Source organism: Cygnus atratus, chromosome 2 (assembly GCF_013377495.2).
Source record: "Cygnus atratus isolate AKBS03 ecotype Queensland, Australia chromosome 2, CAtr_DNAZoo_HiC_assembly, whole genome shotgun sequence".
In the NCBI taxonomy this organism is placed as follows: Eukaryota; Metazoa; Chordata; class Aves; order Anseriformes; family Anatidae; genus Cygnus; species Cygnus atratus.
The window spans coordinates 107,611,590-107,635,225 of NC_066363.1; the positions used below are offsets into that span (position 1 = coordinate 107,611,590).

Consider the following 23,636-nt stretch of genomic DNA (forward strand, 5'->3'; position numbering starts at 1 on the left):
TATGATTCTGTGGTTTTTGATACAATTTTTGATCTCTGGTGCAGGTGTGCTAATGGGTACTATGGAAATCCACTCATGCCTGGACAGTCGTGTGCTCCTTGTGAATGCAATGGCAATGTAGACCCTCAGGAAGATGGTCACTGTGATACTGTCACAGGACAGTGCCTGAAATGTGTGGGGAACACAGCAGGTCACCACTGTGAAAAGTGTGCTGATGGGTATTATGGGGATGCAGTGGTTGAGAAAAGTTGTCGTGGTAAGCTGTTATTACTCTCAGAACATAAAGAACAGAAAAACATTGTGGTGTGCATGTAGCAGAATGGGTGGGGAGATATGCACCTTTTCCAAAAGTGTTAAACTTTAAGTTGTGAGTTGCCAAGTGCAAGACGAAAACTATGGGGTTGGTTTAGCCCGAGGAAGGAATGTATTATGCTAGGGTCTGACAATTAGTATTCCTGAAACTTACTGGCTTGCTTAATACTACCCCTCCAGTGACTTGCTATAGACATTTTTTACTTATGACTAGTACAAATAAGGCTGGAAGAAAAAAACTTCTTACGTGTATCTCTTCACAGAAATGGTTTTTTTTTTTTTCTTTAAGCTTCTTTTTATCTTTAAGCTTGTAGTATGGGTATTGCTGTAGTATATTAACATCTATAGGATATAAACAGATGAAACACACACTATATAACAAATTTGGAATCCTGAAATAATGAATGCGTATATGGAGATGTTAATATATATACATTTTTGTACATTTTTGCTTTTTTTTTTTTTTTTTTTCCTTTTTCCCCTAAACATAAGTCTGTGAGTGCCACGTGAATGGTTCCCTTTCCAGTAGTTGTCATCACGAGACAGGCTTCTGTCACTGCAAGTCAAATGTGATTGGACAAAGATGTGATAAGTGCTTGGTAAGCAAATATTTATCTGCTCCTAATATCTGTGTTTTCTTGTATCGTGGTCTGCCCGTTTCTCTGCGGATACCAGCATCAATGTGAGGAGATACAAAAAGAAAGTTTTGGCTGCTTGAAAGCATGGAATATAAAGTTTATCTCACATTCTCCAAAATTTTCTGGGAATTAAAACTTGTGTTTGCTGCGTAGGAAACCAAAGACTTTTGATCAGTCTTTTTGATATTTTCATTTACGACTTTGGCACAAAAACATGAAATTCTCGGACACCAAATTAGGTCAGAGGAGTTGGAGGGTAGGGTGGGAAGGGATGATTTTTGATAGTACAAACAGAAATGTTTCTTAATGTCAAAGAAGGAAGCTTCTGTGATCTGAGATGGACTGAGAAGTTGAAAGACCTGAGTGTACTACTGAACCATAGAAGGCCTCTCCCTGTCTGAAGTGATACAGCTATAGAAAAGGCGAATGTGATTTAGGATGTGTCAATGAGCTATTTCCAGCAGAGATAGATAATACTAGTGTACCAGTAAGGTTTTACCTGTGTTGCTGTGTAAAAATTCTGGTCAACTTTGTTCAAGGAGGATGAACTCAGGCTAGAGCAGATGCAGAAACTGGCAGCAAATAAATTTAGGGGAGGGGAGGCCTGTTCTGGAGAGATGACCAAAGGTTTGCCTGGACAGGTTTTTGTAGTTGTGAATTGTTCTGCCTCACTCTTTGCAGATGTGGAGCTATACAGTTGACTCACCATGCTTCTGAATCAGGTCGTTGAGGCCAGTGTCACACTGCTTGACAGGGTACAGTCACATTGGCTTACTGAAAAAAAAACAACAGACTGAATGCCACTGTCAGACCTGGAGGGGTCTTAGCACTGTGCTTCTGCAAAATGAATTCTGGGAATATCTGAAAAATGTGCTTGGTGATAATAAATACATCATGGCTGAACACCAAAAAGGGATACAGCTAAAAGACAGGCCTGTTGCAAGAACAAGTAGGTATTCACTGGTGAGACAAAACAGCAGTTTTCAGCCTTTGATAAGTATGGAACTGACTCAGAGACCAGAGCAGGAAGTCTGTGCCCAGTTACTGCCCCTGTGCCAACCAAGCTGAATGCTTTTCAATCCACATGTACCATAGGTCACTGACATGCTCTGTTCTGCTCTTCAATACACATTCACAGGAGTCTGTGCCTGGCCAGCACAGCCCTCCTTTGTCCTCATGGAAGTCTTCAAATTAAAATAACCTTAGAGTTTTAAACATAAAGTCTCACTAATGAGATTAGAGGACCATGAGAGCATTTCAGTGGTGAGTTTTTCATCCAAATGCACACTTGCAAATGGCTGGGAACAGGGAATAGATAACGCCAGGGAGTCCTCCCACTTCAGTCAAACAGAGCTGATCAATATTCATGCAGGTCAGGCAGCAGAGAAAGTAACTAAGAGAAAATAAGAGCAGACTTGATGTTCTCAAACATATCTCCTTCTTGTTCAACAGAATGGCTATTATGGCTTGCTTACTGGACTTGGCTGTATTCCCTGCAACTGCAGTCAATTTGGCTCAGTCTCCGAGGTCTGCAGTCATCAGGGGCAGTGTCACTGTTTACCAGGCGTGGCTGGAGAAAAGTGTGATCGCTGTGCTCATGGCTTTTATTCATTCCAGAATGGTGGCTGTACACGTAAGTTCTAATCCATGATTCTTCCAGGGTTGGTGTGGAATTTCTTTCAGCAGTGTGTTTTATCTTACACTGCAGCAAAGTTCAGTTGTTTTGATAAATATTCAAAAAAAAAAAAAAAAAAAAAAAGGAAAATGGTTTCCTAGTGCTTTGGTTAACCTAGGGAAGAAAAATTAAGAACTACTGCTATTACAGACTTTTATCTTTTTTCTTTTTTTTTTCTGTTTAATTCTTAAAAATATGATTTCTGCTTTGATAAGATATGCCATTGACTGTATTTTCCCATTATCACTTGGGTATGTACAGGTTTTAGAGAAAAATATTAATCCAAACTGAGAACATGCCATCAAAAAAACCCCACAAATTTATCAGGTCAATAAGATACCCTTTCAACACAATATAGCCAAAGGAATGCCTACCTTTTCTCCAATCTGACTTTTTTTTTTTCACAGTATAGTAATGTGAATTCTGCAGTGAGATTATGTGATAGGATTGTGCTTCTGAACATACATACTGTGTCTTTACTAAGAATAAAAGATCCCTTAGTTACCTTTTACCATTTCAGCCTTGAAAACTTTGTAAATTTTACTAAACTAATTAAAAACCTGCTTAACTGAATTTCTTTTTAGCAATAATAGTGTTGCACTTCTTAAATAGACAAGTGCTTCCTGCAATAATGTTAGTTGATATAAATAAAATCATTCTTTTCCCATTAATTAATAAGAAATTCTTGAAAGGTGTTCATCCCTGAGATTAATTCTTTCACCTGTTTGAGAATGTTATCGAATCCCTGATGAGTTTTGCATCCTCTATAATAAAATTTTTCCCTACAAATTTACTTTTCTCCATAATAATTTTATTTGGCTGCTTTGACTCCCCTGTGGAAAAGCAGCGCTGCTTTTTAAAACCACCAATCAGGCTATATCAAGCAGAAATAATGGACTTTTAATAAAAAAGTGAAATGCCAGCCTGGTCATAATTTGTTTCTCAATGGTTGGGGACAGCAAGAGGTTCCTGGTGGAATGGATAAACCGTACTGAATAGTTATGGAAAGTAAGATTATCAGTAGTCATGAAGTTTCTTCTATATAGCCAAAGCAAAGAAAGTTAATCATTTGGTCCTATTTCTCTTGCAGCCTGTGACTGTGCTCATACTCAGAACAACTGTAACGCAGATTCTGGTCAGTGCATTTGTCCCCCTCACACTCGGGGACCAAAATGTGAATTCTGTGAAGAAAATCACTGGGGACTCTCTCCTAAACTTGGCTGCAAGGTATGGTAGGCTGTCTGAAAAGCCATGGCTGTTCAAAGCAGTTTGCCATACGCTAATGCAAGAATTGGGCTCTTGTTACAAGGACCTCAAACTTTATTCTTTGTCTCAAAGTGTTAGTGCTAGATACTCACATTAAAAAGGGAAACACAAAAAACCAACAACAAAAACACAAAACCAGACTGAAAATTATTTATTGAGGAACATTCTAAGAAAGATGTCGTTGAAAACATTTGTCTAGAGTGTCTGTTCCAAGTAGGTGCATAGATCATATAAAAATTCTGAAGTGTGTATTCTTAGTTGCATAAACAGTGATGCCAGAGCAGATTTATAGCAACAATTGATAGCAAGAAACATGCTTCTCTGCTAACCAAGAACTGTTAAGAACAATGAACTCTAGCTTGTTTTGAAAGTCACTGTACACTTTTTTTCTGAGTATTTAAAATTTAAATGGTATAAGTTAGTTCATGTTTCCCGAATGGAGAAATGGTAACTCCCATTATCTGTTTAATGTTTGTTTAATCTCTAAAACACAAACTTAGTGCAGATCTAAGGAGTAGCAATCATTTACGCAACTAGGTTTGCCCAGTAAATCCCTATCAGATATGGCATTGGGCCAATCTTTATTTTATAAATGCTGAGATTTTAAAAAGCCTCAGAATTACATGAATATAATGGGTAATTTTAATGGAGAAAACACAAATATAATCAATTTGACAAGGTCTGTCGTTATGTGATATGTACCTAACGGGCATAATCATCAGCCGATTACTTTTTTTCCCTCTTTCCTTCTTTAGAGTAAGGATGATAAAATTGTCCTATAAACTTGGAAGAAAGTTTGCCATCTTAGCGATTTATGGCAACTTCCTTGGCAGCCAATCTTTAAACCATTGCTTTGTCAGCTACCAGCTACTGCTATTCTTTATGTGAATGTTTTGCAAATACAACATGCTAGTTCCTATGCATTTCGTATAAGGATGTGGTGGTGGTAAGCTAACATCCCTTTAAGTGTTCCTTTCACAGGGTGATTCCACAGCACTTGCCAGTGATCAAGTTTAATTAAAGGTGTAACTGCTCACCTTTGGTAATTTGCTAGCATTCCTTTAGATGACAGCTTCGCGGTAAATAATATGGAATCACTTTAAGGTATTTTAGTTACTTTCCTGATGCAACAATACTGAGATCTGCAAATAGGAGTCTTGTCTCAACAGAGGTTCCCCTGTGTTGGTTGGAATAGCCAACAGTGGCAATGGTTGAGATGTGGTACAAAGTCTACTGGCAAAACTGGAGAGGCTCCTGCATGTTCTTGAGATGTATGAAATGCGGAAAGAAATCCCAACGGTCTGTTTTTACAACATAGACTGCATGAGTGGGGTACTTTATGTTTCTTGCAGTTTTCTCAGTATTCAGCATCCGTTCCTGGGTGCAGTGATTGAGCAGAACTTCAGTCGTGTTCTGCTTACAACTGTTTTCAAGTCAGGTGCTGCACACATTTAACTGTACCTCAGAGTCCTTATTTATCCTTATCACATACAGTTAGTCATTATTCCTATTATTATGATGCTTCAAATAGGGTTTAGCATTCAGAATTGCTGATCTTTAATGGTACTTTGGCTCCTAAGTTGTAAACCCGTTTGGTCATAAAGCGTATTAGACTATGCACTGTACTAGCTAGTGCTGATAGAGTAAAAACTCTGCTTAATACAAATAGAGTGAACAGCAAACGTGAAGAACTCTAGAGGGTAGATAAAGATGCTAATAGATTTTGTGGGCCTTTGTGCAGAGTGCTTTTACAAGGTAAGGCTTTTCATCTCAAAGAAATTATGAGGAAAAAAAGAGTTGAGGAAAATGTTCAAAGTCAGGTGAGGATACATAGAAAGAAATTTTTGTCTGCACCATTAGAAATAACCACAGAGAAAAATTGGACTTCAGTAACCACAGATGTGAAACTAAGACTAAAGATAACAGCCAGCCTGACTCAAAGCACAACAAATTTTAAGTACAACAACCTTGCAAATTTGTTAAAACAAGTTCATATTGCTGATTGAAACGTGGACTCTGCCAGGGATAAGTGTTCCTCTGGCATTGAACTGCACCTTTGGATTTTGTGAGATTCTCGGTTCCTGATCAATTAACAAATGAAGCTTGAGCAAGATGGAAACCCTATTAATGCTCCCTGAAATCTTTCAAGAATGTTAGTATTAAGATTTTTCTATTCTATTTATAAAATTATTCTACTTGTATGTATTTCCTTCATCTAATATTTATATCACATTATTGTAATTTATTTGCTAAACACAGTACTTTAAATTAGGTCTTTTGGAATTTTATCTTCTAGAACTGTTTCCTTCAGCTCTTGGTTTCCAACCCAGATCTGGGAATCAACAAATCTTCTTACTGCTTACAATTCACTGTTTACTAGCAATACAATTCTTTGTTCAAATACAAATCAAGCAATCCTATGCTTATATGGAAGTTCTTCCCTTTTATATTGTATAGTAATTGTTGACAAACATTGAGTTTTAATGGCCACTTGAAATTTACAGTCCTGTTTCTGTTGTAACAAAATTGTTTTTAAAGACTTGCTGTTTATTATTTTTTCCCCCTAAGGCTTGCAACTGTAGCGACACTGGTTCAATCAATCTCCAGTGTGATGTATTGACTGGTCAATGCCAGTGCAAAGCTGAATTTGGAGGACAAGACTGTTCCAGATGTGCATTAGGCTACAGGGACTATCCAGACTGTGTTGCCTGTGACTGTGACTTAAGTGGAACCAAAGCAGAAATGTGTGATGATATTGAAGGACTTTGTGGGTGTGAAGAAGAAACTGGCATCTGTATCTGCAAGGTAGTGACGCATTCAGACTTTTTTGGGTCAGCACTGGGGAATTCTGATCATTTATTTCCTAAAAATCATGGAAGCTGTAGGGCTGAAAGGGACTTAGTCTGCAGCCCTCCTTTGAGACATTTCTGAGTATACCTAAATCACCCCTAATGGATTTTCCATGCCAGTGCTAAACAGGTCTTAGTAGTAGTCAGCTTGGTTAAAAACCATTGGATGAGGTTCCCAGTTAGGGCAGACACTGCTGCAGGGAGCAGCACCAGCATTACCAACATGCAATTGTTATTTCTCTTCTCAGAAATTCCTGTGATAATACTAGACACTTTGCCTCTCCTACCTCCCTCTGTTTGGTTTTCAGTATCCAGGTAATTTTATTTCCCGTTTGTGGTCATAAAATTATTGCGGAACAGTACTATAGTTCTCTTTTAGACAAAACTAATGGAATTGAGTTAGATATGTGTTAAGAAGTCAGGATCAGATCCATTGTATCCTTAATCATGAGAAATCATTTCTAACTTACTAATGCTGAATCCTTGCTAACTTTACAAAGCAACTGTCCATTCGATAGAACACTGATTGCTGTCTTTCAAGTCTTTTACAGGAGTTGGCATATTTCACAACAACAGTCTCACTGCAGCCCTAAATTCAAATTGATTGCATTTGCTAAATGTAAAATCTATGCGTTTATTCTGTGTTAAGTGAATGTCTATAACCACATCATTCTTACAGTACATTCAGAATCCTATTTTTCATGAATTAGTTCTGTAAGGTGGAAATGAATGAGGGTTGAGGATGCATTTGTCTTGCTTTTTCTTTTGCTGCAAGATTTCTTTCTGCCTCACAAAGGGCAAGTACACCTTTTTTGAACAGGACAAAGCATTAGCCATGAGTTCTGGGGTAAAATTTTTGTAAACCTTACTCAATATATAAGACTGGTGCTGGAGACTTCAGTGTCACTATGTTTCTCTGTGTGATGTAAATGCCTTCTGATACAAGAACTATGCCATCTGAACTGTTTTTAATGACACAGTTTTTATGTTTTATTTATGACACCTCCTTTTTGCCTTGCAAATAGTGCCAATAACAGCTCATAACTCATGGATTATTTTGGGGTTGCTATTTGAAAGGATATTTTTCTAATACACATAGAGGATTGAAAACGGATATTCTGATTCAATGAGCAAAGAAAATGTTTCTACCTCAAGCCAGGGAAATTCTATTCCTTCGTATCATAGCATCTAGGAATACTCTGTAGTCAGAGTTACATTTTCGAGTGTAGGTCACATTGATTGATATCATCTTGAGTTTTCTAAGACAAACTCCGAGTTTAAGACATTATCTCGTAAAAAAGTTTGTTTCTTTCTTAATTTAAAAGTATAAATTCCTTACTGTTTTGACAGTGAATCATTTCACTCTCTGTGTATAGATAGCATGTCTACAGCTTCTTTCATTCTAGATTTGAAAGCATTTTAAGAAGCTAATTAAATGTTAGAAAACTCCAGTGGAAAAGCTATTGTATTCTTATCCTCATTATATAAATAGAAAAAAAAAACGAGGTACAGAGAAATTTTTTCTGCTCATACAGACATGGTTTTATTACACTTAGGAACAGCATATTAATTCAGATGATAGAGTCTGCTTTTGAAAATCCAAATTATATAATAGGAAGAAACCAAGAAATGCAAAATGGAGAATTTCAACGTTTTCCTTAATTTGATTATGTTGCAAGTTCAAATGTATGTTTCCTATGCTATAACCAAAGCAGTGCTTAAGAATAACTCAGGTATTATTGCTAATAATGTAGCTTGAATGGACATTGTTGTATTAAAATAAAGGAAACATTAATTACAGAAATATAATAGAAAGTTTTTTTCCTTTTTTTTTTTTTTTTTTGAGATGGTGGGCATCAGACTCAGTGATAGAAAACTTACTTCAGTGCAACAAATGTATGCTCACATAGGCCTTTCTCCAATCTTCTTAGTAAGGATGGGATCAACACAGACTCTAGTTTTTCTAGTGTTTGTTCAAGTTGGATTTACCAGTGGCGAATTGAGTACACAAACACGTGGGACTAGGTCCCCTGATTTTTATTCATCCTGAACAGCTTCTTTGGCTTTGAGCCTGTTTTTCAGATGGGGAGGGAGGGTGGGGAGACACTTTTCTGTCTTTAATGGAAAATACATAATTGCTAATTTTAGTTAGAAATTTGAATGCATGAGTTTTGTTTGAATGTTCCATATTTTTGATAAAACAGCATTGTGTAATAACAATAATAAAATCTCCTGCATAGTAAACCAGAATAGATACAATAAATGACTAGCTGTTATGTAGTTTATATAGCCACTATTTTTTCTTCTAATAAGAGCCATCTTTCATCTTTCATTCAGCTAGTAAAGTAACATGAGTGTGTTGCTGTGCTTTTTTTTTTTATTTCCTCCAGGAAAATGTATTTGGGCTGCAGTGCAGTGAGTGTAAACCTGGAACTTTTGCTCTGTCTGCTAACAATTCACTGGGTTGTACTCCATGTTTCTGCTTTGGCCTGTCCTTGTTTTGTTGGGAAGTAGAAGATCATGTGAGAATTCCCGTAAGTAAAGTGACATAAATGTATGGATGCAGTTTGTTATACTTATGGTACCACTCTAGTGTGCTGAAGACTGCATAAGTTTCATGAATCAGACTGAATGCAATAGGTTAGCTCACAGAGTCAGAATAAAAAAGAAAGCAAAGTCTTCTTTCTGAAAACATATCTTTCATTCTTCATTTTTTTTAATAGATATTAAAAAATGTTTCCCAATTTTTTGGCTTGGGATGTTATTACTATAAAATAGACTGCTGACTATCTCAAAGAAGCTGTGAACAGTATATTACACCAGGATAGAATATTTTCATTAAATTAATCTATTGCTCTTCATGTTGTAGATAACCCTAACTCCTGACCAGTCCATTCTGCATGTAGTAGCTCCAAGTAACCTGACTGGAACAGCGGAAGGAGTATTTTCACAATTTTCTGACATTTTACTGGATGCTACCATTGTCAGAAAATACTTAAATACAGAAACATTTTACTGGAGGTTACCAGAGCAGTTTCAGGGAGACCAGGTAAGACAATTAAACAATTGGAATGCTTTGTAGATCATTCTTTGTTGTATAAATGTCACTCCTTTATTGTATAATAGTCACTTTTTGAATGAACTTATTTATAGCAAGCACAAATAACATGTTTACATTACCTTTTTCTAATGAGATTTTTCTTGACCCTGTAAATGGGTAGCACCCATATTTAATTACTGTGTTACTCTTCGGAGGTTGTATGTGAGGAAAAGAGTGATATATTCAATTTTATTTTAGAAACCCGAAAGAGCTTTCAACCTTGACAGTACATTCAGAATATAGATCATGGAATGATCTGCTTAGGAATTAAGTGAAAGTTACGCACCTTGAAAGAGTAAAAGAAGAAACTGTGCCTGCTTTTTAGAAATACACATTTGACCCTGGCGCAAAAACTGCTGAGTTTAAGTCAATTTTCAAGTTTTATTGCTAATTCATCAAAGAACTGTCAGTTTTCAAATCTTCTGATGACATTAAAATATTTTCAACTAGCAGATACAACCTTGGAATAAATAAAATCATAACTTTATATCCAAACAGCTCATGGCATATGGAGGCAAGCTGAGATATACTGTTGCTTTTTATGCTTTGGATGGCTTTGGAACCTCAAATTTTGAGCCCCAAATTCTAATGAAAGGGGGTCGTACCAGCAAATTGGTCATCTACGTAGACATCCCTTCCCCAGAAAATGGAATAAGAAGTGACAAGGAGGTGGAAATGAAGGAGGTAAGCTAAAATGTTGGTGTGGAAATGGGGACGTTTATATTCTCTGAGCTTTTATAGAGAAGCCCCATGTATATAAGTAAATAAAAAATGCATACTTGATTTCAACTAGGCTGAGTAAAAATAGAGTACTTGGATTAAAATGCGTCTATTTTATAACAAAAATGTCTGGAAAAATATTGTCATAGAAGCAGATAACATTTTGACATTGCTTCCTCTTTTGGAAGTGCTGAAGGTGTTTGTGCTTTTCAAAGACAGACTCAGATTTCAATGGTAAATGACATACTGCCAGGTATTGTCACCATCAGCCAGTCTCACAATTTTGTAGCCTGTCTGTTATACTCTCAGCCCAGGATTATCACATGGGACTTGAATCTTAGCCTAGTGGGAGCAGTAAGTTGCAGTAGTGCTCACAGGACAGTTTCAGAAGAGAGAACAATGACGTTATTTGGTCCTAAGACTCTCTGCTGCATGGGTCTGAGGTTAGGTCTAATCTCTCTTCTTGACAGAAGGCAGGACACAGTTAAAACACGTCTTTCTAACTACACGTAAGAAGAGTGATGTGAAGTCCCCGTTCTTTGTCTATCCAGGTTTTCTAGATCTAGCCAAAAAAGAAACCAACACAGTTCCATGCAGGTCTGGATTGCTGTCCTGTAGAAACTGGGCGTGGAAGCTGGGGTCAGGGAAGGAAAGGAGAGGAAAAATAAGATAAAACTAGTCTTGTTCTAACATGGAGCAATATGTTGGATTTTCTGGGACCAAGAGCCTAGACATAGTCACTGACTGTATTTCTGAAAGAGAGTGTGAGGAAGAGATCCTTACCTTCAAGTGAGCTTAAACACTCATGTTTTTAATAATGTGTCATGTTCCCCTAGGATTCTTGGAAGTATTTTAATTCTGTGTCTGAAAAGCCTGTCTCACGTTCTGACTTCATGTCTGTGCTAAGCAATATTGAATACATCCTTATCAAGGCAGCCTATGGCCAAGGATTACAGCAAAGCAGGTAAAGCAATCTTTGACTGCATTGACTATAATTTAACTTAGAAATAGTCCCAGATGAATCGTACAGTAAAGATTTAACTCAAATTAGACAAATTTCCAATTTCCTATTTATGACTTTTACTCTTCTTCATCTGATAAGAAAACATTTATTACCTTTAATGTGAAGCAGAATCTCTCTTTGTTTCTGTAACACATTAAATGTCTTTGCTGCTTATTTTGATAGAAAACCCCATACGAAGCATAAAGCCTTACAGGCTGATGCAGTGGTCTGCAGGTTGGGCAATATAGTTAGCAGATTTCTAAATTATTTCTTCCCCATCTTATTTTTTATAGGTATTGAAGTTTTTGTTTGTTTTTCATTTTCTGGTGGAAGAAATGAAACACCTGATCCTCTGAGTTGATTTGTTTGTACAAATCTAGGTCAATCCTGTAGCTTCATGTACTATGGACAGTGGTAGCAAAGTATTCCCACCTCAGAATTGTAACATTTTGCTGCAGTTTTGAACAGAACTAAGTTGCTAATGAAAGGAGGGAGATGATATATGATCATCCCATCTGTTTGTTTAGAAACAAACAAGACAAGCAGAGATGCATCCAGTGAAAATTCTTACATCTTTACAGCTGTGAAGTAGAGCAGATCCACCTCCAGATTTGGGATTATATTTGATTCACAGGTTGTCAACTATATTTTTGCTAGCTCTGTCAAAACATCTGTGGAACAGAGCTGTTGTATTGCTGTTTAGCATTTCTGAGGCCAAACTGCATAATCTTGCATGGAGGATTTGTCAGCTTTAGTGGACCAATGGAAATCAACCCATATTACTTTGAAGTACTTCTGATTTGTTTGCTGTAGGTCCTGAAATCCCATACCTAGGTTAAAAAAAAAAAAAAAAAAAAAGCATTCAGATTTTATTGAGATGTTTCCACAGACTCATGGGATCACAGAAAAGTATGTATGGTGGGGGTGGGGGTGTGTGTATGTGTGTGTGTATATATATATATATATACATATACATCTTGAAATATAAAAAAGTTTGGATAGTTCTGGTGCTAGGACTTTTGTAGATGTTCACGCTGTTTTCTGCATGTATCTTGCAGAATTGCAAATATCTCAATGGAAATTGCAGTGAAGTTTGAAGAGATGCATAGAGGCAGATCTAGAGCTCACCTTATAGAGCAATGTAGATGTCCTGCTGGTTATACTGGATTCTCCTGTCAGGTACTAAATCCTCAAATTCTTTCTTGTGTGTATTAGCTAGATAATAAAAAGGTCACATAAATGGTTTTTGTTCATAACTGTTGACAGCCATGTTTTTATGTTTGTTTGTTTTAATTGTGCTCCCCTTACACACAGAGCTGTGCTCCAGGATACTACAGGGAGAAGCCTACAGAACTTGGTGTAAGAGAGTCTCATACTATGATAGCACCTTGTTTGCCGTGTCAGTGCAACAATCACAGTGAAACCTGTGATCCTGAAACTGGAAAGTGCTTGGTATGTACAATTTATGCGTTTTTGCATTGTTTTCACCTGAGCATATAATGGCTGTAACCTGTGAAAGGAGTTTCTGGGAGAAGTATGTGTATATACTGTTTGGAAAAAGGCTAACTTCCCCTCCATCTCTGAAAAAAATAGAAAATGTGATTGCTATTTTCCTTAGGGGTCCATTCAGTAAAATTCTCAAGTGTTTTGAGCACTAACGTCTTCAAAATCATTAATTATTTTAGGTTTAATTTCATTTTAAAAACAACTTCTGTGTATCAGTTCAATTTATCCGTTTTTTTCTGTGATACTTCTGGTTTTCACTTTCTTGGCCTGGCCAAGGTCTGCTTAATCACACAAAAAGGGTGAAGTAAAAGAAGTGAGGCACACCATACCACAGACTAGGTCAAAGTCAAATTATGTGTCTCTACTGAAGAGAATACATTTCAAGTTTTTTTAAATAAGTTTTTTAGTCTTTTTTTTTTTTTTTTTGACTTCCAGAGAATAAAGTAGGCTAAGGATATGCTTCAGCTAAGTTAATTTTTTCACTTCCCTCAGTTTGTTCCAAAGGTTGCAAAGAGGGCCCACTTATGACTAACACATTGCCTCTTGTCTTGTGGGCTGACAGCCCTGTGGAAAGCAAATTGTCAGCTAACAAAATACAACATGCTGTCCGTTCTCTGGTACAGTTCAATGACCAGAATTCTTTCCTAAAGTTTTTTTCCTAACATTTTTTTCAGTTGCTTTGCTTTTCCAGTGCTGAGTTGGTTAGTTCAAAGTCTTCTGCTGATTTAATTTTTGAAGCCATTTTTTAAAGTAAGTTTCCTCAGTCCCTCAGGCTTTTTGTAAACTATTAGTTGGCCTAAAATATGAATCTCATGAGTAAGAATGATGGTTCTCATTGCTATGAGGCCAAAACACATGGGTCTTTCACACTGAAGAATAATAGTCATTCATCCTCTCAGCTTCTCATTGCAGGGGTAGCAAGTCACCCACATGTTACAATTGCTACTTTGAGATTTCCATCTGAGTAGTGTAGGCAAAAGAAATGGTTTTCACCTCTGACTTCTGCTCCCATACAGTAATAGACTGCATTGTTGCTGCTTACTGTACTCAGCTAACCTCTAAAATCTATACACTCACAAGTAGAAGAATCATAGAAAAAAAGGAGAAAAGAAAGAAAGAAATTGAATTTTATTCACTTAGGAGACTAGTCAATTAAATTATGTTTATAATACTGATTTAGTGTTTTAACATTAATAGCACTGGCTACTGATCAATACTCAAATTAAGTATAGTGTCTGTGAATCCTAACGGTGATTGTTGTTTGGCTTATAGCTGTCAAATGCTTTTGCTAAAACACTGATTTTTTTTTTTTTTCTTTTTGGTCCAGGTATCCTATTTAATTTTTCCATCATTTGCTTTTTTTTTTTTTTGAGGATTTTTTGCTTTGTACTGTGATTCCCTAGACTGAATTGGATTAATAGAAGCAGAAATATATAAACCTTAATGGAAGTTCAGAACAGATATTAGGTCAGCCTGCCTGCTAGGGCATTCACATAATGGAAAATATGCTGGCATTCTGCTTATTTTTGCATAAAAAGTCCCTCTACCCAGAGAATGCTGACCAATGGGTGGTGGCATTTAGAAGCGATTGTCAAAGACCTTAGGCATTTATGGATTGGGGAGAAGATAAAATTCCTCTTGTTGTTTGTTGTTGTTTTAAACTATCTGAATTCCTTTTGTGTATCAGGACTGCAGAGATAATACAGTTGGTGATTACTGCAGTGCTTGTGCCCCAGGATACTATGGTAAAGTAATTGGATCTGTCAACGACTGCTCTCTTTGTGCCTGTCCCAGAGCCAACCCTGTTAGGTAACCAGAACTTATTAAATCCAATGTATATTTTAGCATTCTATATGCCTTGTGATGTATGTCCTATCTCCCACTCCCCCTGCTCTATGGCAACAGGAGATTGACATGCCCTTAATCTTTAGTCATCTAAAAGCTACCTATTTTAGTAAATAGAACTTGCATTCTGAGTTTTTCACATCTAGTGATAACTTTGTGAAGTTTTAAAATAAAAAGATTAACTAATAGATATATCATTCTAATAGATATATCATTCTATTCTCTAAGAATAGATCAGTCACATAGGAGAGTGAGAGAACATAGAGAGTAAGTTGCTCTGACATATTTTAGTTTCAAATGCGGTTCCCTTTTATCATTCTGAAAACAATGCTTCTGTACTTATGAAGATTTTGGCCATCTCCAGTCAATTCAGAAACTTTTCATGAAATGATTGCTGGGGAAAAACAGGTACTTTTTTTTTTTTTTTTTTTAAATGTACACATCTGTTTATTTGGTAGACGAACAGTTAAACTTATTTTTAAAATCAAAACATTGTGCAGGGTGCTTTTTATCTAGAAGCTTGAAAAGCACTTTTCCTTTGGGATAATTAAATCAGAGCACGAGTGGGGCAACTCTAATGTTCTCATGCAAGTGTCAGTGTGATAAATACTATAGCCATACCATTCAGCTCCCTTGCCTTTTCTCATCTGTAAAATGGTGATGAAACAATGTATATAAATCAAGATGCTGATTTCTTTGGAGTATTTTTGGCAGAGGGCTCTACTAGTACAGAAAATCTGAAACCTCTATGCTCAGGGTGCTTATCAGTGGCCATGCAGAGGGCTAGACAGAGGTAGGAAACGGCTCATACAGACAAGGTTTACTTGAAATTGAGTGCATTCTTAAGGTGACGATGGTCACCACAACTTTCCTACTGGAACAGGACGTAGCTGACAGCCTCCATTCTGGCACACAAGAGGCCTAACTTCTCTGCTGCTCTGGGGAGGGTGAAGTGGGAGAGGTCTCTAGTATTAAATGACTCATGAAAGGTCTCTTTCAATTTGTTTACGCAGCGTCTGTTTTTCGTTGTCTTATCTTTCAAACTGAAGGTCATTAGATGTTTTAGCATGTTATATACAGTAATGGATTTGTGTCAAGAAAGCAAACTTTTAAATTTAAAGCACTCATTCTAGCCCATTGCATCATATTGAGCAAATGATGCTGTTGCTTACAAAATTTGACCTGTGGCTGAAAGAGTGTCATTGTATGTTTTCTTATTTATGTGCTAGCAGGTATTTGTTTTTCCTTCCTCCAGTTTTAGTCCAACTTGTGTTCTAAAAGGTGTCCAAGATTACCACTGTGATGCTTGTCTCCCAGGATATGAAGGACAATATTGTGAAAAGTGAGTTGTACACATTGTTCCCACTTGTCCCCAAACTTCAAGGGCAGTTTTGATTAATAAAAGATGTATTTATACTTGGAATTGATCATTCAGTGTTTATAAAGAGGCATATGAATATGTGCTCAAGGACTTAGAGTGACTTGTTAGTTACTGTTCGGAAACTATTAATTAAAAATCTATCAGTGACTCAAACTTAAATATAACATCTGATTTTATGATGATCCCCTTTGATGTTCAGTGTCCCATTCCTCCCATTGTAGGTGTTCCCTCGGCTATTACGGTGATCCTCAGCTGCCTGGAGGCAGCTGCCATCCATGTCGATGCAATCCAAGTGGCTCTGTTCACGTTAATTGTGATCGTGCTACTGGCAAGTGCCTCTGTAAGCAGGGAGTCACAGGACAGCTCTGTGAGGAGTGTGAAGCGAGGCATCTTCTTGTGGAAGAAGAATGTGTTTGTAGGTGAACGTGTTTACTTTCTCAATGGGCCTTGGTCTGTTCCAGTGATACTTACATGCACATGATTATTCCTTGACTGTTTTTATGTCAAGTCCTATTCTTTCTATGAAAGAAAAGGAATATTAAGGGTTTAGTATCTCTGTAAAGCGGGGGGGTTAAACTAAATCGACAACATGTAGAGGCCCCTTCAAACCTCAGCCGTTCTGTGATTCTGTGAACACAGAGGAAACTGCAGTACAAACCATAATACCAGACAAGCAGTTAATCCTTAAATTGGCTGAGGTAGTACTACAAACAAATTTAAATTCTGTAAGAGACAATGGATAGGAGAATTATCCAGCAAGTGCGGTAATCTGCTTTTATAATGAACTGGGAATAATGAACTGGAAAAACTCAGGTTTTGCTTTATACAAGTGAAAAAGAAACAGGGTATAAATGTAATTTCAACACTATGGGCTTGGATTCCCTGTCTTTAGAACCTGTTTGGTGAATGTTAATGGCATCACCCTGTATTCACAGCAATACAGCTAAATAGATGCAATATCCACATAATATAACAAGCAGCTCAGTAGCCAGCAGGATCAATGTGGCTTGAATGTGTGCTAATGTAAGGAGAGTATGCTTGGAATAGCTCCACTTCTGGGGCAGGTGTGGAAGGGTAATAGTACAAGCCTATATGTTCAAAATTATTGAATTCTATCAGTTTTAACACAAAAAGTAAAGGCACATACTCTGTAAACAACAACAACAAGAAAATCACACCAGCATTTGGTTGCTTTTTTTTTTTTTTTTTTTTAACACTGCTATTGCTTCCATTTTCTGAAATCGTTTCTTTAGCTTGTGATGACAACTGCACAGGAGTTTTGCTAAGTAATTTGGATAATCTCAACAAAGCCATACTTTCAGTGAACCTCACTGGTATTGCCCGTGTGCCCTATGGGATATTGGCAGAGCTGGAGAATGCAACAAAACATCTGAAGGTAATACAAACACACAAATAGTAGAAATATTTAGTCACACCTTTAAAGCAAAACTTGCAGCCACTCACATGTGCCAGAAGTTTAAATGAAGTCCTCCTGAAAGTCAGCAGCATAATTTTCAGCAATGAAATAAACATCTGGCCAGGTCCCTTTTTGGTCCCTTTGATAAAGAGCTGCCAAGGCTGTTGCCCCAGATTCCTGGGGAAGAAAGAGTCAGACAGACTGCTTCCCCATTACGCAGGGCTCCTTGGATGCAGCCATTTGCTTTCCTATCAGGAGACAAAAGTCAGGCAGAATATATTTATGTTGGAGACTTTCAGATTGCTTGTTGCAAGTTCTCCTCCCAGTTTCCTGCTGCCTTAAACAAAGCATGAATACCACATTTTGTGGTCTTAGAAGTTCAGTTATTGTAGGTGAATATGGTCTCTGCACAAAGCCAGAGGTAAACAGAATTATTCCCTTCTTCATGACTACTAAAATAAGCATATTTATCAATAAGAATCTGTTGAGTGGTAACTTTAGCAAGAGATGCTCTAAAACAGAAGAAAAAATACCCTCTTTCTATTCCACTCTATCACAACAAAATCAGAATAGTATAAGCTTTCTTGTGCTGATAGATTCTGCAAATTAAGAGTTTGAATTAAAATTTCATCTATTTAAAATATGAGGCAGGCTGAATTCTGATCATCGTGCTTCGAAATATTAATAATTACAACATCTGAAGGCAAGCTGGGTTAAATAACGTTTGTATGTCAGCAGAGGTAGTCTTATCCTCTAGTTTTAGATGCGAACGTTTTAGTTACAAAACTTCAGTTTTGCTTCCCTTCCTTTATGCCATGAAGTCGTAAGCATACCAAATTATTGTAATACTTTAAGGATACAATTGACTTGCTTTCTCTGTTTTGTATTTGTGTAGGAGCATCATCTTCTGGGAGCATAAACATTAATCAATATGTAACATCTGTTTAGCACTTTAGTTATAAAACAGTCAAATCATACGTGAAAACAACAACAAAAAAAAGCAGTTCAAATTTCTCCTTTAATACATACCTTTTTGTATTAAAATCAAATCAAAACCAGCTGCCACTCTGTTACAAGTGCACTATTTAAGGGATCTAAAACTGATACTATATCTCTTGTGACTTTGTTTATTCTGTTTATGTAAAGCCACAAAGTTCTTCGAGCGATTTAGTCTTGAGGATAAGTTGGTAGTCTCATAATTTTTCCGTTTTGGAAGCAAGTATTCCCATCCTTCTGGCTAGTGAAATATTTCCTTTACTTTTTGACTTGTGCGAAAGTAACTGTACCTGGAAGTTGGAAAATCCCTAGGTTTATTTATGTGAATTACAGGTATTCTCTGAAGGGCTGTCCCCTCCATTGTATTGAATCTTTGCCTCAAGCTGGTTGCTTAGGGACTCGTATTCCTTCTATTCTGGGTGTGGGTCTTTCAGTAATGAGAAAGTTATCAGACTGTCTACTCCTTATTGTGTCTGCACCTCTAATCCATCTGAGAACATCAGTAATTCCATTTTTCTAGTTAAAGCCTCCTGATTTACTCCTCATGACATGCCTGGGCATATTTGCTGTCCAATTCTGGGTTTCTAAAGTCAGCTTTTAAAAAAAATATTGCTGTGCCTTATCCCGGGAGCCTCAAGAACTTCAGCTTCTACTGCAATTTATCTCACTTATTTTTTCCTCACCCTGAGGAAGAGACTCTGAGATTTCCGTTTGACACAAGGCTGTGTGGTAATCCTGCATATTCCTTCTTTAAAAAGTTGGGCAAAATGATACTTGTTGTGATGTTTATAATGGTTGGCTCTGAAAGATCTGAAATCTAAACCCAACTTTTTCCCAGGCATGCCCTTCTTGTAAGAGATTTCTTACATTGCTTTGCATCTGTAGAGAAGTGCTATTCTGTTGCAGGCCTTGACTGTATCAAATATGATAAAATTGGGTACAACGGCCTATTTATTGCCATATAGAGCAGTTTTGAGGTGGCCTTGAAGTCATATACAGACTATTATTGATGAGAGGATCCACAGGGCAGGGCTGCTTGTGTTATTGGAGTGCCAAAAATCTTGAACTTCTGAGTGCCGTGCACTGGATTTGACATTGAAACAGCTCCAGGGACATCCTCACAGATGTACACTAAATACAGCTGTTTTGACAAGCTGCTGAAACTGTAGCAGCTGTGGGACTGGATGGAAACATTTAATTTGATGGGCCTTTGAACTTCTCAAAGTAGCTTATTTGGACAGCTCAGACTGGTGAAATGGAGAATCAGGAAAGCAGAACATTATGCTTCCCTCTTATTACTTGATTGAAAGTGAGACAGCTGGATCTAGAAATTTGTTTCCTTATCTAAAGAAATGACACGCTTTGTTGCATCAACTCTATGTACGTAACTACTTTGTCATCTCAAGTGTCTTGCAAATCAGTCATTTAAAGAATATAAAAATAGCTTAAATAGTGTGCATAGTTATTTTCATCCCATGAATTTTCCGGACACACAATGAAGTCTTTAAATTACAGTGTGTTGTTTCTTATAGGGGTCTGTTGTTTCTAGAGAAGATCCAACTTACTCATTAGCTACAGCAAAAGAAAATCTTCTGAGTTTATCGGGAGGTTTTGCTCAGTTGCCTGAAGAGGTACGTGCTGGCATCTTTATTCTTAGCCTTTGTGGAGAGATCTTTTTAGATTTCATAGCATTGTATATAAATGCCAGAGTGTTACTTAGACATATATAAATATATATGTATATATATCTATACACACATACATTTTTTTTAAACTGATAGAATTTAGTGAAAGAATTCTATCCATTCTGTGGTCTTTCTGGGGAAAGAAGTTACCTGACCTGTGGAATTCTTCAGCAGGCTACAGTGTTTTATGATATTGTACAGGAGATTTATACTGTTTCTGTTGAAGCTCAGTAGCTTTTTGATTATTTTAAACACAATGCTATAAATATTCAGCAGTGACATAATTTTAAATTAGCTCCACATGCTAGAACCAGTGAGAAGAAAAGTTGTTCGTTTTTAGGGCCTTAATTTCTGAGAAACAAATCTGCTGAAAACCCAACATTTATGTTACTTTTTCCGTTTTAACACCAGAAAAACTTTAGATAGAAAATTGTCAATAGCCCTTTCTCCCTTAGTTCTCATTTGACCACTATGTGTACGTATAGTTTGCCGAGCATGTGTGACTAATATGACCAGGTGCTTGCACTAGCAATGTTGTTGTTGCTAAGAGTGATTGTCTTTAAAAGTATGTGGTGTCTCTTATGCTAAAAGGAACAGCTTTGGTACTTATGTAAATTATAAGTAAAAAGTAATTGATAAAACAATTCTTCACTGATATCAGAGGCTGGAACTTTCAAAATAATTAAGTTGCAGGCATCTGCAAGCATGGAAGTGTCAGTTTTTTGACTCAGCTAGGTGTGCCTTATTAACAAAATACTGTTTTCTCTCAAAGTATTCTCAATATTGGAAAAAAAAATGTAAAAACTGTAAACAATTGTTATTAAAATTGATAGTGTTTTAACAGAACTGTCAAAGATTATCTCTGATTTTATTCCAGTCATCTAGAATTTTGAAAAAAGCTTGGCAGCTTAACACAATGACTCAGGAAACCAGGAATAAAAGTAAAGAACTGATTGGGTTTATTGACGCGGTACATACAGCCATCAAAGGTATTCTGCTTATATCACCATTTCTTTTCACAATTTACAAAGGTATCTCTTTTGTAACTTTTTAAAGAACTATTTATTTGCACAGAAATGCTGCAATTTGTGCAGGAGTTTCACATACTCTTTTACTAGTGGTATGACTAAGTCGTTTATTCTGTTATTTAGTACTTGCTGAAGTTGCAGTGTCGCTAAATGAAACACTGGGCTTGGATCTCCCACTGCCAAATGCTACATCTCAGAGCCTTCAGGATGATATTTCTGCCCAGCTGGATGCGTTGCGCAAGAAAGATTTTGGTCAACAGCACTACAATGCTACAAGTCTCCTGAAGTAAGCCTATTCTACTGGAAACTTTGTTTCGCATATGTCTGTACTATGCAATACTGCTTCTTTGAGATCTGGAGAAATTTTGTGCCATAATAATAGGCTGTGCTATGATAAGTAGCCCTGCTGGAGCTATGCAAACTCTGAATTTGGTGTTACGTTATTTGAAGATATTTCTGCATCTCACATGGTATAATATAGCCAAAGACTGTTCCTTTGGATGCGATACAAAGATGCATTGCAGTAAGTGAAAGACTCACTGATTTCAGTTTGATTCAGATCTGGCCCTAATACATATCTCCTTATGGCTGGGAGACATGGTAGAACAGTTTCTCAGTTGCAAGCCCAAGAGTTGTCAGATCTACTGAAGGACATGATAATAGATTGGCAGTGGAATATGTATCAACTAGATTTGCAAATGAAATGAAGTCAAACCAAACCTCAGCATTATAAGCCACTGTTTAGAATTTGTATTTGTTATCTTGATTTGCCTGCAATTGAAGACTGTTTCTAAATGGCTTTTGAATTCATTATTTATTGGTGTTTATTGCCAGACTTGGCAATATAAAACATTGGCTATTCCCACAGTCAGCATAAATTTTGTTCCAACTTCAAAAATATGAAATATTGCCCAAGGCTAGCTTCCAGTGACGCTGTAAGAATAGTAGTACTGCCTTCAAGGGACAGAGGTTTAGACCAGGAATATTTCTGAAAATTTGACTTTTCTTTATTAAATCCTTTAGATTAGGCAGAACAGAATGTTTTTGCTGGTAGGATATCTGATTTTTTTGACAGACTCCTGTGTTTTTCTTTGTACTGAATATTAACCTGTACAGCAGCTAAATGGACATGAAAATGATACGGGAATGTACTGTTTATTCTTATATTTATTAGGAACTTGAAATAGCTTTTTTTTTCACTTAGTAAAATGTCTCAATGTCCTGTCGCATATTAAGAGAATGTTCTGACTTTCAGCATCAGCTTGAGCTGTTATACAAGGCATTCGTAAATTAAGTTTTTCAATTACATACTCTGTTGAAATTCCTGAAAGTTCTCTGGTAAGTCCTTTGACAGAATGAAGGAGAGAGTTAATAAGATTTATTAGATAGTTGGCTCTGCAGAATTTATCATGCAGTGCAGCTGTAAATTCAAAACTGATTTAAATAAGCATTTTTTGGAATGCAGAAGTTACCACATGGCTTATAGTGGATTGAACTTGTGGCGACATACTGTTAAGCAACATTCATAACTGAAGTCTCCTCATGTTTGCCATGTATGGCAGAGTTTCCAAGCCATTTGGAAATTAACCTTTTTACTATATATTGAAATAGAAGCCACCACTGTCTTGTAAAATACTTTCATTCTTGTAACTCTTTTTAAGTTTATAGCTTCTGAGTTTGAGGACTCTGAATTACTAGTTTTAAGAAATAAATGCAAAATCACATCTGCTATTCAATATAAAAGATAGAATGTATCATGATATAAACTACGCTGCTTCTACTTTGGCTAAAGATCTATATGATCTGAAAACAGATTAAAAGGGACAAAGTAAATGTCAAAATAAAATGTCACTCACAGGAGTTAATGTGTGCAGCATATGTGCAGAAACAAAGAGAAACAGAGGAATAGACTTTCAGGATCATTTTCAGTTCAACTTCCTCAGTACTAGACAGTGTTCAAATAGATGTGCAAATGTTCCCAAATAAACCAGTTGAAGAGATTAATAACTGTCTAAATCTGGGGAAATTTGGTATTACCCAGATAATAACTCTTACTGTTTTCAAAGGATAAGTACAGAGATGGCTTGTTTCAAGAGTCATTCTAATGATGCCATTTATTTTTATTTGATATTTAAAACTTTCAGGACTCTTGCATATGTATCTTTCAGTTCTGGCTAGTTGCTTCTTTCCAGTGTCATTGCTCATAATTGATGAT

At 36.7% G+C, this 23,636-nt stretch overlaps 1 protein-coding gene across 1 annotated transcript in view; it reads left to right on the forward strand.

The window, feature by feature from the left end:
• The window catches only part of LAMA1 (laminin subunit alpha 1), a 98,198-nt gene that overhangs the window by 47,431 nt on the left and 27,131 nt on the right, over positions 1–23,636 (forward strand). The window contains exons 19-36 of the mRNA XM_050708774.1: positions 45–256; positions 805–911; positions 2,403–2,583; positions 3,716–3,852; positions 6,460–6,696; positions 9,131–9,274; positions 9,610–9,789; positions 10,339–10,524; positions 11,397–11,524; positions 12,622–12,742; positions 12,878–13,015; positions 14,757–14,878; positions 16,170–16,256; positions 16,517–16,710; positions 17,549–17,691; positions 20,241–20,339; positions 21,271–21,382; positions 21,545–21,707. Of these exons, the coding sequence (XP_050564731.1) occupies positions 45–256; positions 805–911; positions 2,403–2,583; positions 3,716–3,852; positions 6,460–6,696; positions 9,131–9,274; positions 9,610–9,789; positions 10,339–10,524; positions 11,397–11,524; positions 12,622–12,742; positions 12,878–13,015; positions 14,757–14,878; positions 16,170–16,256; positions 16,517–16,710; positions 17,549–17,691; positions 20,241–20,339; positions 21,271–21,382; positions 21,545–21,707 (2,691 nt within the window). The remainder of the gene's footprint in view (positions 1–44; positions 257–804; positions 912–2,402; positions 2,584–3,715; positions 3,853–6,459; positions 6,697–9,130; positions 9,275–9,609; positions 9,790–10,338; positions 10,525–11,396; positions 11,525–12,621; positions 12,743–12,877; positions 13,016–14,756; positions 14,879–16,169; positions 16,257–16,516; positions 16,711–17,548; positions 17,692–20,240; positions 20,340–21,270; positions 21,383–21,544; positions 21,708–23,636) is intronic.